General features: G+C 45.0%; 1 protein-coding gene across 3 annotated transcripts in view; it reads right to left on the minus strand.

The window, feature by feature from the left end:
* The window catches only part of tmem192 (transmembrane protein 192), a 60,986-nt gene extending 47,218 nt beyond the window's left edge, over window positions 1-13,768 (minus strand). For 2 of the 3 annotated variants that reach the window (XM_059964853.1, XM_059964852.1), the window contains exon 1: window positions 13,612-13,768. In XM_059964853.1, coding sequence (XP_059820836.1) covers window positions 13,612-13,641 — 30 coding nt within the window. In that variant the 5' untranslated portion in view covers window positions 13,642-13,768. The remainder of the gene's footprint in view (window positions 1-13,611) is intronic. The other variant, XM_059964851.1, reaches the window with a different exon arrangement.
* Between the last annotated feature and the right edge of the window lie 1,760 nt (window positions 13,769-15,528).

The raw sequence follows: 15,528 nt of genomic DNA on the forward strand, positions 1-15,528 counted from the left end.
TAAAAAAAGCCAACATGGTTTTGTGCAGGGAATCAGGGCCCATGAGTTTTTTCTTGAGGCACTCGGAAAATTGATGAAGGCAAAGCTGTAGATTTGACACCCAGGCTTTTGATAAGATCTCGCATGGTGGGCTGGTCCAGAAGATTAAGGCAGAAGGAATCAGAGACAAACTGAATCAGACTTGGCTTGTGATAAGAGATTGAAGATAGTGGTGAAATGGTGCTAACCCACCTCCACCCACCGGACTGAAAGTTTTGACAGATGGTTTCCCAGAGTTTTAGTGCTGGGATCTTTATATACTTAAATTAGATGTGAATGTAGGTGGTCTGATTGGTAAGCTTCAGACAGCATGAAAATTGATAGTCATAGCAAAAATGAGTGATGAGCTGGAAAGTTGGGTGCAACTGGGGCAGATAGAATTTAATCCATTCAAGTCTAATGCAATACATTTTGTGAAGCTAAATACTTATGGTGGGGGGATGGTGGAGAAGAGAGGCACAGGGTTGTAGTGTTCTCGCACAGGTGTAAAAACTCTGAACTAAACACCAAGTATAAACTGGAGTCAATGAGGCGAGATCCCAGTAAGATTAACTGTTTACTGTTCACTCTTCCACATTAACGTATGGCGAAAAGGCGTTGCTTCACTAATGTTTCTAGTGCGTAGAAAGAAAACTTTTTTCATGCTGATCCTGCACACATAAGCCCCCGCCTTCCCGTTTCTCCAAACTGATATTTTCCCACAAGACGTGGCGAAACCGGGTGTGATGTCATCGCATGCCGCAATATATCACAGACAACGAATTTACTTTCAACAACCTTAACTTTAACTAGAAACGATTACAAACGAATTACTAAAGCAAAAATATAATAAACTAAACAAATGCCTTAAGGGCAACACGGGTGGAGGAAGAGGGAAATTTTATTTCCAATTAGTAAATATCTGGGACCTCAGGAGCACTGCTGTACTCAAAGGCCTTGTGAAGAATATTGACAACTCCCTGAAATTTAGGGAATCCCGCACAAGAACTCCCAAGTCCCTCTGCACCTCTAATTTCTGAAAACAGTCTACTACACATTTTACTACACTATATTCCATTTGCCGCTTTGCCTATTCTCCTAATCTACCTACATCCTTCTGCAGACTCCTTTCTTCCTCAACACCACCTACTCCTCCACCGGTCTTAGCATTGCTCACAAACTTGGCCATAAAGTCATCCATTTCCAACATCCAAACCACTGAAACATAACTGTCCCAAGAGTGATCCCTGTGAAACACCAACAGCCAACGAGAAAAGGCCCCCTTTACTCACACACTGAAATCTGCCAGTAAGCCAATCTTCTATCCATATTAGCACCTTTTCTGTAATCCATGGGTTCTTATCTTGTTCAGCAGCCTCACGTGTGGCACCTTGTCAAAGGCCATCTGAAAATCCAAGTACACAACATCCACTGACTCTCCTTTGTTTATCTTGCCTGTTATTCCCTCAAAATATACCAACAGATTTGTCAGGCCAGATTTCCCTGCAAGGAAACCACGCTGACTTGGGCCTATTTTATTATGTGCCTTCCAAGTATCCCAAAACCCCATCCTTAGTAATGAAGTCCAACATCTCACCAATCACTGAAGTCAGGCAAACTGGCCTATGATTTTCCATCTTTTACCTCACTCCCTTCTTTAAAGAGCGGAGTGACATTTGCAATTTTACATTCCTTCAGAACCATTCTAGAAACTAACGATTCTTCAAAGTTCATTGCTTTTATGCTGTCTTTGACTTCCCTGTCAGCTACATTTGCCTCATCTTCCCTTTGGAATACTTTTTCATCTTTGGGATGCATCTATCCTGTGCCTTTCACATTGCTCTCAGAAACTCCGCCATTGTTGATCTGCTGTCATCCCTGCTAGTATCCCCTTCCAATCAACTTTGGCCAGCTCTTCTCTTATGCCTCTGTAGTTCCCTTTACTCCACTGTAATACTGATATATCTGATATCACTCTCTCTCTCCCCCTTTCTCCCCCCCCCACACTGCAAGATGAATTCTATCATTTTATGATCATTGCTTCCCCATTCCTTCACCTTAAGCTCACTAATCAAATCTTGTTCATTACACAACACCCAACCCCAAAATTTCCTTTTTCCTAGTGGGCTCAACCACAAGCTGTTCTAAAAGGTCATCTCATAGGCAACCTACAGAATCCCCCTCTTGGGATCTAGCACCAATATGATTTTTTATCTGCATACATATTGAGAGAAATGATTCTTAAGGAGTCCATTTAGAATGTGCTGACACAGAAAGAACGTGCAAAGCAACTTGCAGGGCAACGTATAAACCAATTTGCAAAATCAGGATGAAACAATAGCTTGCTGATTAAAGAAGCGATACGGGTAATGGGAAGACATGCTTAACGGTTGAACAATAACGGTGTTAATGCGCTGAGGCTGATAAGTGGGCCAAAGGGGTAATCACATTTGTAATTTTGTAATGAGATTAAGGAAGAATGTCTGCACCTCACATGGGTGCAACTCACAAAGTCGTAAACAAGTAGGGTATAAAAAACTGTGCAAAGTGTAATTCGGCACTCAATCTAGCAGGAGCTGGTTGGGTCCGACTCTGCAGACTCGAAAAATAAAGTTTACCGTTCTGCAAATTGCTGAGACTCAGTGTGTTTCTGACAACGTGGGGGCTCGTCCGGGATCCACACTCCGGCCGCGGTGGACACGAGGAAGGACATCGGAGACGGTGCACCCCGCCGAGTTTGGCGGTCCCTGACTCCTTGCTCGTCGCTCCAGCGCGGCTTGAGCGAGTGATATCCGGACAGCGCAGAGCGGTAAACGGGGAGAAGGGGACAGTACCTGGTACTGGAAGTCCCCAGGACGCACCGGGTAAGTGCCTACTATTATAGTAGAAGGGTGCGGGAATAAGTAAGGACGGAGAAGACCGGGATCGCTACCCGGGGGTCCTCCTGATAAAAGTCCTTGGGACGCACCGGGTAAAGTGCCTACTGTTGCAGTAGAAGGGTGCGGGATTAAGTAAGAGCGGAATAAGATGGGAGGGGGTGGCTCTAAAAAGAAAGAGGAGACGGAGAAGACCGGGACCATACCCGGGGGTTCCTCCTGATAGCCCCCTCGGTAGAATGTTTGAGAATTGGGGATGTGGAAGACTAAAAGGGAAACAAAAGAAAAAAATGATACAGTACTGTTTAATTTGGTCGAAACAGCCGATAGAAAAACCTGCGGTCTGGTGGCCGCGGCTTGGGTCTGAGGAGGATTGGGTACGACAAGCCTTAAACATTTACGTTAATTCAAAACCAAATGTAAAACCGGAAGAAATTGCTTATGCTTTTTGTTGGGCTCCCTGGCCAGGAGTAACAACAAGGAGTTTTAAATTGGGCATTAAAGGGGAGCGGAAGTGGGACCCACTCGATCATTTACCCCCTCCCTATGTCCAGCCTTCTGCGCCCCTTGCGGGAGCAGAGGGAGGACGTGAAGAAAGTGAAAAAACAGAAGAAATAGACCCGGAGAGGGAAGAGAGGGATGTTAGGGAAAAAGCAAAAGCAAGGATCGAAACAAGGAGTGTGACAGGAGCAGATAAGAAAAAGAAAGACGAATTAAAAAAGGAAGAGGTACAGCTGTGTCCCCTTCGAGAGGTTCCAATGGGAGGAGAACGGGGAGGAACAGGATTTGTAAACGTCCCTCTGACAAGTACCGAAGTACGAGGATTTAAGAAAGATATGAAAACTTTATTAGAAGATCCAATGGGACTGGCAGAACAGTTGGATCAATTCTTAGGACCTAATGTTTACACTTGGGAAGAAATGCATGCGATTATGGGAACGCTATTTTCTGCACAAGAGAGGCAAATGATACGACAAGCTGCAATATCAATTTGGGGAAGGGAACAGCCGAATGAGTTACCGGGGGACCGGAAATTTCCAGTAAACGACCCACAGTGGGACAAACAAGCAGAAGAGGGAAGACGCAATATGCGACAGTGGCGAGAGTACATCATTAAGGGAATAAGGGAGGCTGTGCCAAAAGGTCACAACTTTGCCAAGGCGTTTGGAAACCACCAAGGGAAAGATGAGAGCCCAACCGACTTCCTCAATAGGGTGCGGAAAAATGTGCAACAGTATGCGGGGGTGGACCCTAATTCGGCAGTAGGGGAACAATTCATACGAATTGAATTTGTATCAAAAGCATGGCAAGACATCCGGAAGAAGCAACTCCGGTGGACCGTCTTGCCCCAAGGGTTCACGGAGTCCCCAAACCTATTCGAACAGGTACTGGAGCAAGTATTGGCTGGATTCCATTGTACCGAAAAGAACCAACTATTACAGTATGTCGATGACCTACTACTATCGGGACCAGCAGAGGAGGTAGTGCGAGACGATACTATAAGACTCCTGAATTACCTAGGAGAAAAAGGATTGCGGGTGTCCAAGAAGAAACTGCAATTTGTCGAGAAGGAAATAACATATCTCGGACACAGAGTCAGTAAAGGGCACCGCCAAATAACCCCAGAAAGAATAGCGGGAATAACTAAAATACCGCTTCCCAGGACAAAGAAGGAAATAAGACAATTTCTGGGCTTAGTGGGCTATTGCCGGATTTGGATAGAGAATTATACCTCCCTGGTGAAGTTTATGTACGACAAATTGGCAAAGGAAGACCGGGGAATAATCAGCTGGACCGAAGAAGAAGAACAGAAGTTCAGGAAAATAAAAGGGCAACTAATTCGGGCCCCGGTATTAACACTGCCAGCACTGGAAAAGCCCTTTCAGCTGTATGCAACAAACAATGAAGGAACTGCGTTAGGAGTACTAACCCAAGAAAAAGGAGGAAAGCGGCAACCTGTGGCCTTTTTATCAAAAATGTTAGACCCGGTATCCCGGGGATGGCCGACGTGCATACAAGCCGTAGCGGCAGCAGCCGTACTAGTAGAAGAAGCACGGAAATTAACCTTTGGGGGAAGAATGACAGTGTATACCCCGCACTCCGTTAGCACCCTCTTAGCCCAAAAAGCTCAGCGGTGGTTGACGGACTCTCGCATACTGAAATACGAAACCATTCTGATGGTCAGGGATGATTTAAGCTTTGAAAGGAACAATAGTTGTAACCCGGCACAGTTCTTATACGGGGAATCAACAGGGGAGGAAACCGAGTATAACTGCGTGGAGCTAACAGACCTTCAGACAAAAAGTAGGGAAGATCTACAAGAAGTTCCCCTAATTGAAGGCGAGGAACTATATATCGACGGCTCCTCCAGATGCATCAATGGGGTACGACACAGTGGATATGCTATTATAAACGGGAGGACTAGGGAGACGGTGGAGTCCGGCCGGCCCCCGGGTAATTGGTCAGCCCAGTCTTGTGAACTATATGCCTTGCAGAGGGGACTGCAACTGTTAAGAAACAAAATAGGCACTATATACACCGATTCTAAGTATGCCTATGGAGTGGTACACACCTTCGGAAAGATTTGGAAAGAACGGGGGTTGATAACAGCCAGGGGAAGGGAATTAGCTCACGAACAAATGATAAGCATGACTCTGGAAGCCCTAACATTACCTCAAGAAATTGCAGTGGTTCACGTTCCAGGACATCAACGAGGAACAGCCCCGGAAGCAATAGGAAACCGGCTCGCAGATGAAGAAGCCAAACGGGCAGCAATGGAACAAACGGTCCGACTTCTAACCGTGATACCAATAAGGGAAGGGCTTAACAAACTACCAGTCTTCACCCAAGTAGAAATAGACGCTATGAGCCAGCTGGGAGCCCGACAAACATCAGAAGGCGAGTGGAAGACCCCCGACGGACGGCAAGTACTGAATAAGGAAGTAACTCGTCATATACTGCAACAACTACACCAACAAAGCCGCTGGGGTATTGGGACTGGCTGGACGGATGGTTGAAAGGAGGCTGGTGGCGAACCGCTTTAGGGGTTATAGGAGGGGGATTGATGGTCCTCCTTCTGCTACCATGTCTGATCCCCTGCTTGCGGGAGCTAGTAGCTCGGGTGGCAAGACAAGTCATGCAACCAGGGGCCCCAGCTGATCCTGTTCAGGTACTCCTACAAAGGGAAATAGAGCTAGAGGAAGAAGCCTATGTAAACCCGTGGCAAAAGCCCAACTGATAGCACATTCTAAAAAGAAAAAGGGTGGATTGAGAGAAATGATTCTTAAGGAGTCCATTTAGAATGTGCTGACACAGAAAGAACGTGCAAAGCAACTTGCAGGGCAACGTATAAACCAATTTGCAAAATCAGGATGAAACAATAGCTTGCTGATTAAAGAAGCGATACGGGTAATGGGAAGACATGCTTAACGGTTGAACAATAACAGTGTTAATGCGCTGAGGCTGATAAGTGGGCCAAAGGGGTAATCACATTTGTAATTTTGTAATGAGATTAAGGAAGAATGTCTGCACCTCACATGGGTGCAACTCACAAAGTCGTAAACAAGTAGGGTATAAAAAACTGTGCAAAGTGTAATTCGGCACTCAATCTAGCAGGAGCTGGTTGGGTCCGACTCTGCAGACTCGAAAAATAAAGTTTACCGTTCTGCAAATTGCTGAGACTCAGTGTGTTTCTGACACATATTGATATCCTATGACCATCATAACATTGCCCTTTTTATATGCCTTTTCTATGTCCTGCTGTAAATTGTATCCCACATCCCATCTACTATTTGGAGGCCTGTATACAACTCTTATCAGGGTCTTTTTAACCCTTGCGATTTCTTACCTCTACAAACAGGAATTCTCTTTCTTCCTATGTCACCTCTAAGGATTGGACTTCTTTTTTAAAATTAATATCGGAACCACCCCGCTCCCTTTACCTACCTGCCTGTCTTTTCAACACAATGTATATCCTTGGACTTTAAGCATCAACTGCGATTTGCTTTCGGCCATGACTCAACGATACCCACAACATACCTTCCAATTTTCGACTGTTCTACAAGATCAATCTTATTCTGTACACAGTGTGCACTGAAATATAACATCTTCATTCCTGTAATCATCAATCTTTTCAATTTTGCCCCCATGTTACCAGAAGCTAAATTCTTATCCTTTTCTAAATGTTGTCTTATTATTTATTCTGGAGACCTTTCTCATCTCTCCTGCTCTTTATCCTCTGGTTTCCAAATTGCTGAACCCATTCTCTATTTAGTTTAAAGACACTTCAACCCATCCTACTGACTAATTTTGCCCTGTCAACTGCCTATCCTTCCTCACAGTCTCAGTACACGCTGTATCTACTTGTGTACCATCTGCTCTATCCTTTGCTCTAACACTCTAGTTGCTATCCCACTGCCAAATTAGTTTTATCAGGATAATGCCTGAAAGAAGGAGCTGCAATGAGAAGGAAAGATTGGATAACCTGGATTAATTCTCATAGGAACATAGACAACTGGAAGGTAAGAACTGTATAAGGGAATGAAGGCCTAATGGAAGTGAATGGAATTAGTGTAGATAGGCATATTGGTTGGCATTGAGATGGGCCAAAAGGAGCCATTTCGCTCCTACGATTCCCATTTCCCACATTCAAGTAAGAAACCCACAATTCACAATAAACATCGATTACAATTGGAATCACCACCTTCTAAATTATCTCATCTCCAAAAAAATTCACAACAGAAATTCTGCAATATAAAATTAATAACAAATTCTTCAGCATCAACAACAAGTTCACTTCAAGAATATCACAGACAAGCTGTTAATTCCCACTCAACTATAGTGCCCACTCTGTCTGAACTGCCCCAAGGTCCACAACAAACAGACCATGTGAAGAGACTCGGCTTCCATACCAGGGTATGCCAGGACTGGTTTCTTGTTAATGACCAGGAAATCATAGATCCAATTAACCACAAATGATTGGAAGCTCCACCATACTTTGAAGGAAAATGAATTGCTCTGGAGGCATTGTAAAGGTGAACGCGAACAGAAAATCTGCGGTCTGAATACAGGAATAAGGAACCTGGAGCAGGACTGAGAACAATTTGCCTCATGACATGATCATGGCTGACCTGCCCCACCTCAATATATCTACCACCTCTTTAAACACCTTCTCTGAACCTCCACAACACTCTGATATAGAGTTTTAGAGATTCAACACCATCAGTGAGAAGAAATCCCTACACACACAAATTTAAAATAACCACCATTTATTTTGTAACTACACCCTCTCAGTCAATATTCTTACATTAGTGAAAAGACTTCAACATTATACCCTCTTATAATCTTCCATGTTTCAGTAAGATCACATTCCATTCTTCTGAAGAAATGAGTCCCAACTGGAGCTGTACAACCCCTCCCTAAGGGAGTGGTTTCGTGTCCTAAGGGGGGCCGTTAAAAGAAATAGAAGTTGTTGGGGGGGGGGGCATTCAAAATTCTTGGGGGGGGAGGGGGGAGAAGTGCAAGTGGAACCCTAATTTGAGGCATGAGACCAGACCGACCTTATTAACTCACTGCTGTCATCAACATCCAAAAGCATTCCTAGTTTGTGTTAATTTTTCTTTTAATTTAGCTCCGTTAATGATGGATAAATACATACGGTGCGATCTCAGAGTCTGAAGGTTGTGAAGGCTTGGATTCTAATCCTGCTAAGAAACAGCAACTACAGAAAGTGCATCAATACAATGTTACATACCAGGGTATTGTTTTATTCCATGCCCATCAGATTAGCAATGCCCCATGTGTCTTATTTGTAATACTGTGCTATCTAACGAAACTATGAAACCGTCAAGATTGTAGGAATACTTCTGTAAAATTCACCCTGATAAGGCTACTTATGGTATTACTCAGTTCCAGAAGATGAAAGAAGCATTTGAAAAAGCGTTGCACACTTGAGTCATTTGCTAAGAAAGCAAAAAAAAAATGACCTTGATAGTGCCTCTTCGCTTCTTATAACATTTCCAAAATGATAGCAAAGTGTGGAAAATCTCATTCAATTGGTGAAAGATTAATAATGCCTGCTGTATCAGGAGTGCATGCTGCTGTTCTCAAAATGAATTTTAAAATCAGTTCCTCTGAGTAATAACTCTGTAGCCTGTCGCATCGATAAAATGAGTGAAGACATTGACCAACAACTATGCAAAGAACTACAAAAAACAGAATTTGGGATACAACTAGATGAGTCTCACTGCATTGCTAATGGCCTATGTAAAGTTCACCAAAAATGGAAAAGTTTTATGCAGAGGAGATTCTCTTTTGTAAAAAATAAAAACAAATGGATCTCTCCCCCAGCTCCTTTCTCAGACATCCTAGGAAACCCGGCTCCTTAGTCCCTTGCTAACAGCCACTGGATCCCGCGGTGATAAACCCACCTTTCTCCAGCTTCATACGTCAGGGGTGTATACAACTTTGGACCCGCCAGATCGGTGAGGTTGGGATGTCTTGCCCACCCAAACCCTAGTTTGTGTGAAAGCTGTGTGATTTACTGCCCCCAGCAAGAAATAACATCATACACTGCATACAATTTATAAAGTATATTTCAGAATGTTAATATAAACAAACAGTTATTAAATGAAAGGAAAAAATAAAAAAGGGCCCATTACTCTTAAACAGTCAAATGCGCACAAGTTGGAGCTCATCTTGAAAGCACACAGCACCTTCTGGACATCACTCGAAATCCATCTCGAACAAACGGGTCTCCCACAGGAGTACTGGTTCTTCCTTCTTGAAGCCATTCATTTGCTCAAAGCACCTTCAGCAACAGGGATGGCATCCTCTGCCAATTTCTTCCCCCCATCTTCTCCCAGCTCCTGCCAACAAAGACAAAGACCAAGTGTTCTCCAGAACCTTTGCCCAATTGCACTATACTGATTGGCTAACAGCACATTCCCAAGTTGATTAACAAGCCTTATGTCATAGTTCAAACCCAAACAAACTGAAAGCAGAACAGACTGCTCTTACAGAACTGCTAAAATGAAATGCCTACAGCACAGCGGTAAAAATCTTAACCAAGGCATTACACAAATATCAAGGGAGAATCAACCTATGACAAGCTCTAAATGTATATTGAGGATAAAAGTATTCCGATTAGGAACACGATTTCTTGTGCAACACATGGACCACCATACATGACAAGTTACCATGCTGGTTTAGTGACATTTATGAAAAAAGAAATTCCAAGTCCATTTGCAATCCTTTGTGTAATTCATCATCAACATCTTGCTGCCAAAAACCAACAAAATTAAAGCTCATCCATTAAATAGCAAAATATTTCACCAGTTATGCCAAAATAATGATGAGAGTTTGTACACTTGCTTCTTCACACTGAAGTGCGCTGGCTGTCAAAAGGCTGCTGGTTAAAATGTTTGACACCGTGGTTAAATTTTTGATCAAAGTTGACAAGGGCTCGGGAAACAAGATTTAATTTCTATGTAGTGATATGGCATACCCAGCCGATCTCAATGACAAAAATGAACATTTTAAATATGAAACTGCAGGGTGAGAATTTCAATTTAATCCAGACAAAAAGTACTATGACCAATTTTCTGATAAAAGTGGAAATATACAAACCAAACATTGGGAGAAGAATGTTCTCACAGTTTCTCTGCATGGAAAGTATGGCACTCTCTTTCACAGATGGCGATTTGCAAGAGTACTGCTTACTGCTGCAGTCACTGAAGACTTCAGAATCTATTCAAGGATTTGAACAATCTGCAAATTCCGAAATGATTAATTAACCCATTTCTTTGCAAAGTGGAAGAACAGGAAGAGAGCTTGCATGAAGAAATTGTCAAAATTCAGAATGATGAAGCAAAATTGCTTTCCAATGTTTCTTGTTTTTTGGCGAAGAGCCAAACTGCTCTTCATTGTATTATTTCCATCCTCCTACCTTGTTGAAAGAGGCTTCAGTGCAGAGAATCACACATTAAAAAAAAACAGAAACCACTTGGACATTGTTAAGCTTGGGGGCTTAAGGGTTTTAGTCAAAACTTGAACCAGATATTTCAACTCTTACTAAAAACCACCAAACCACCACATTGATATGGAGTGCATTGGTACTGTGTAAGCTAGGCTTAAAGACAAATAAAAATTTGAAGCAAGATCATTTACCTCATGTTAACATATAGTAGACATTTTTAAAAAAATACTATGGGGGTGATGGAAAGTACATTGTGCTTAAGAGGGTGTTGGCAAGTTTGAAGATGCTTTAGGGGGCACCCTGGCAGGTATGAGAGTGCTTTAAGTTGGGAAGCACTGATCCAAAACATTCATAATTAGACACCTTATCAACTACTGAATCTCTTTTGGACTACCTCTAATACTACACAGCTATATATAGCTAATTGTACACAATACTGATTATATGCAAGGATTTTTTCATGCTGTCAAGGTCTCTGCTGCTCCAAGATCCAGGACCCACTTCACTGAAAGTCAAGAATGAAGTGTATCAACCACATCTTTCCTTAGGGAGTGCAAAGATATTTAGAAGAAGCTCCTCCTTAATAACTTCTCTAACCAAAGTTGTGCAAAAAAAAACCTCATACCTTACCACCAAGTTTTGTTCAGGCACCCTTGCTATTTCTCTCCTAATTTCCAGCCAGTAAAGGAAGCTCCCACAAAATTTATTTATATTTCGACAGGTCGCCCTGTTACTCACGATACAGCAAACCTGTTCTCTTTGCAACTATCCATATTTGAACATACTCCTCTGTAATCTTTACTCAAACTTGCTCCTGACATGGACCCATCGATGTACCTAAAGTTTCTTCAGATATAAAGTGTAAAAGGGAGGCAAGAGAAGATATCAGACAGCTGGAAAATGACACTGGAGAGGTAGCAATGGGGTACAAGGAAATGGCAGATGAACTGAATAAGTATTTTGCATCAGTCTTCACTGTGGAAGACACTAGCAATCTGTCATAAGTTTGAGAGTGTCAGGGGCAGAAGTGATGAATTTGCCATTACTAGGGAGAAAGTGCTTGGGAAGCTTAAAGGTCTTAAGATAAATATGTCAACTGGACCAGATGGTGTACACCCTAGGGTTCTGAAAGTGGTGGCTGAAGAGATTGAGGCAGCATTAATGATCTTTCAGGAATCTGAAGATTCTGACATGGTTTCGGAGGAATGGAAAATTGCAAATGTCACTCCTCTGTTCAAGAAGGGAGAGAGGCAGAAGAAAGGAAATTACAGGTCAGTTAGCCTGACCTCAGCGGTTGGGAAGATGTTGGGAGTCAATTGCTAAGGATATGGTTTCAGGGTACTTGGAGGCACGTGGTAAAAAAAATAAAAAAAAATTCAGCTGAAGTCAACGTGGTTTCCTTAAGGGGAAATCTGGCCTACTATATCTGTTGCAATTCTTTGTAGTAGTAACAAGCAGGATATGACAAAGAAGAATCAGTAGATGTTGTGTAATTTGATTTTCAGAAGGCCTTTGACAAGGTGCCAAACACGAGGCTGCTGAACAGGTTAAGAACCCATGGAATTACATGAAAGATACTAGCAGGGGTAGAGCATTGGCTGATTGGCGGGAAGCGAAGAGTGGGAACTAAGAGAGCCACATTTGGTTGGCTGCCAGTGACTAGTGGTGTTTCACAAGGGCTGTGCTGGGACTTCTTTTTATGCAATATTTCAATGAGTTGGACAATAGAATTGATGACTTAGTAGTCACATTTACAGATGATATGAAGATATTGTGTGCAGTTTTGGGTCCCTTATCTAAGGAAGGATGTGCTGACATTGGAGAGGGTTCGAAGGTCATTCATGAGAATGATTCCAGCATTAAAGGCTTATCAGGAGTAGTGTTTGATGGCTCTGGACTCAGTGGAATTCAAATTTAAGGGGTGGGGGCTCATTGAAACCTGTTGAATGTTGAAAGGCCTCGATAAGAGTGCTCATGGAGAGGATGTTTCCTGCGGCGGGGGAATCCAAGACCAAAGGACACAGCCTCAGAAGAGAGGGTCATCCATTTAGAATGGAGATGAGGAGGAATTTCTTTAGCCAAAGAGTGGCATATCTGTGGAATTTGTTGCCATAGGCAGCTGTAGGCCACGCCATTGGGTATATTTCAGGCAGAGGTTGATAGATTCATGATTAATCAGGACAAGTAGGGATACAGGGAGAAGGTGGGAGAGTGGGGCTGAAAAGGAAAATGGATCAGCCATGAGGAAATGATGGAGCAGACTCAATGGGCCTAATTCCTTCCGTATGGCTCTCTCCTATCAGATTCCTTCCTTTCCAGCCCTTTACCTTCCACCCCCCACCTAGCTTTACCCATCTTCTTCTAGCTAGTCTTTTTACCCCTCTCCCCACCTTTTGATTCCCTCTTTCCAGTCCTGATGAAAATATCGACTTTATTCATTTCCAGAGAGGCTGCCTAACCTGCTGAATTCCTCTGGAGAAGCCTGCCAGAGCAAAGATGCCCTATTTTCTGCAGATCATTAACGATGTCAAACAGTTCGCATCTTTTGATATCTAGCATCTGACCCGGCAGAGCTGACTGGCATGACTCAACGAGAGTCGGTGGGTACATTGCGGAGACCACCATTGCGGCTGTGGCGACGGATGAGCCGGCCCGAGCACGCGTTTCCCAGCGGGGTAGTCCTCGTCACCACACCGCCGGAGAGCAGCGATTCCCCACCCTCCCTACCCCGCTCTGACTCACCTCCAGCTGGTTCCCGACCTCTGAGGTCATCGTCACAGATTACAGAGCTGTAAATAGACGAACTAAAAGAAAACACACGGAAAGCAACTACAACCGCGACCCCAGTACGCTCACAATATCGTCCCGTCCTCCCAACCGCCGCGCTTCTCAGTTCCGCCTTTTGAGCTGCGACCGCAACTCCAACGTTTCCAAGGGGAGAGGGGAGGGAAAGCAGAAGGAGTGGAGGGGAAGGGGGAGAGTGAAGGGGTAGAGGGCAGAAAGGAGAAGGTGGGTGAGGGGGAAGATGGTTGAGGGGGAAGGAGGAGGGGAGGTGGGTGAGGGATGGGGAGGAGAGGGATAGAAGAAGGAGTGGAGGGGGAGAGTGAAGGGGTAGAGGGGCAGAAAGGAGAAGGAGATAGGTGAGGGGAAGGAGGAGGGGAGGTGGGTGAGGAGAGGGATAGAAGAAGGAGTGGAGGGGAAGGGGGAGAGTGAAGGGGTAGAGGGGCAGAAAGGAGAAGGAGGTGGGTGAGGGGGAAGGGGTGGGGGTGAAGGAGCAGGGAAATGTGGGTGGGGGGTAAGGATGAAGGAGGAGGGGAAGGTGGGTGAGGGGAAGAGGAGAGGAGGTGGGTGAGGGGAGGGGGAGGGGTGGTGGAGAGGAGGGTGAGGGAGTGAGATGAGGGGGAGGGGTGAGGCAAAGGGGGAAGGAGGGTGGAGGAGGGGAAGGTGGGTGAGGGGAGGAAGGGTAGGGAGTGGGGGAGGGGAGAGAAAGGGGAGAGGGTGAGGTAGGTCAGGGGGAGGGGTGAAGGAGAAAGGGGAGGTGGAGGAACCTGAGTGGGAGAAAAGTGGGAAGGGGAGAAGGGGAGGGTAGAGGAGGCACGGGGGGGGGGAGGGGGAAGGGGAACGGGAGATGAAGTGGGCAAGGTGAGGGGAAGGAGGGGGAAGGGTAGAGGAGGCATAGGGGAGAGGAGGGGGAGATGAAGGGGCAAGGGGAGGAGGGGGTGAGTGTGAGATGGGGAGGGGTTGAGGGAGGGGGCAAGGCGAGGGGGTGAGGTGGGAGAGAAGGGGGAAGGGGATATGAAGGGGCACTTGGGAGGGGGTAGGGGAGAAGGAGGTTGGGGAGAAGGGGAAGGGGAGAGAGCGGGGAGGAGGAGAGGGAACAGGAGAAGGGGAGTGGAGAGGAGGGGGAAAGTGAGAGGAGATGGAGAGGGAAGGGAAGATAAGGGGGAGGGGTTTGAGGATTGGAGAGGAGAGGGAGTTGGTAAAGTAGGCTGAGAGCCTGTGGGCTGTGGGAGAACCATCCCTCTTGTGGCTTCTTGATCTCGTCACTGGACATTCAGTGTGACCCAACCCTGCCACTTTGATCTGGCCCTTCATTAACCAGGTCCAACACTTGCCTTTATTGGGTTTTGCTCCTCACACAAGTCGTTGGGTTTGTGGGGGTGCGGCCATTGTTGATTGGGGTGTGCCTAGGATTAGTGGCAGTGTGTGCCCCCTTGGGCTTTAGGATTATGTTTGAATGTAGGGCTGGTGGATGTCTGTGTGGCTGGGAGAGATAAGGTTGTGGAGTTTAGTGTGGTCAGGTATGCTGGGTTGTGGCGTATAGGGTAGTTGAGCCACTTTAATCTGATCGATGCGTTTCATTAACTTGGTCCAACACCACGTGGCTAAATTAGGGTTAGAATGCGATTATGTGGGCAGTGGGCAAAATATCCTTCTAATGATTGTAGATCACGTACTGGAGAAGTAGTATCACTTCATCTTTGTTTTTGGCCATGTTGTTATCATCCAGGTCCCCGACATGCCTTTATTGGCTTAATTATGGTTAGGGTTAGGTTGAGAGTATGCAGGTAGTGGGAGATGAGGAGAGGAGGGGGAGGGGTGATGAGAGGAGGGGAGAAGGGGAAAGTGAGTGGAGGGGGCAAGGGGAGAGGAAGGGGT

This window comes from Hypanus sabinus, chromosome 3 (assembly GCF_030144855.1).
Source record: "Hypanus sabinus isolate sHypSab1 chromosome 3, sHypSab1.hap1, whole genome shotgun sequence".
Taxonomy (NCBI): Eukaryota; Metazoa; Chordata; class Chondrichthyes; order Myliobatiformes; family Dasyatidae; genus Hypanus; species Hypanus sabinus.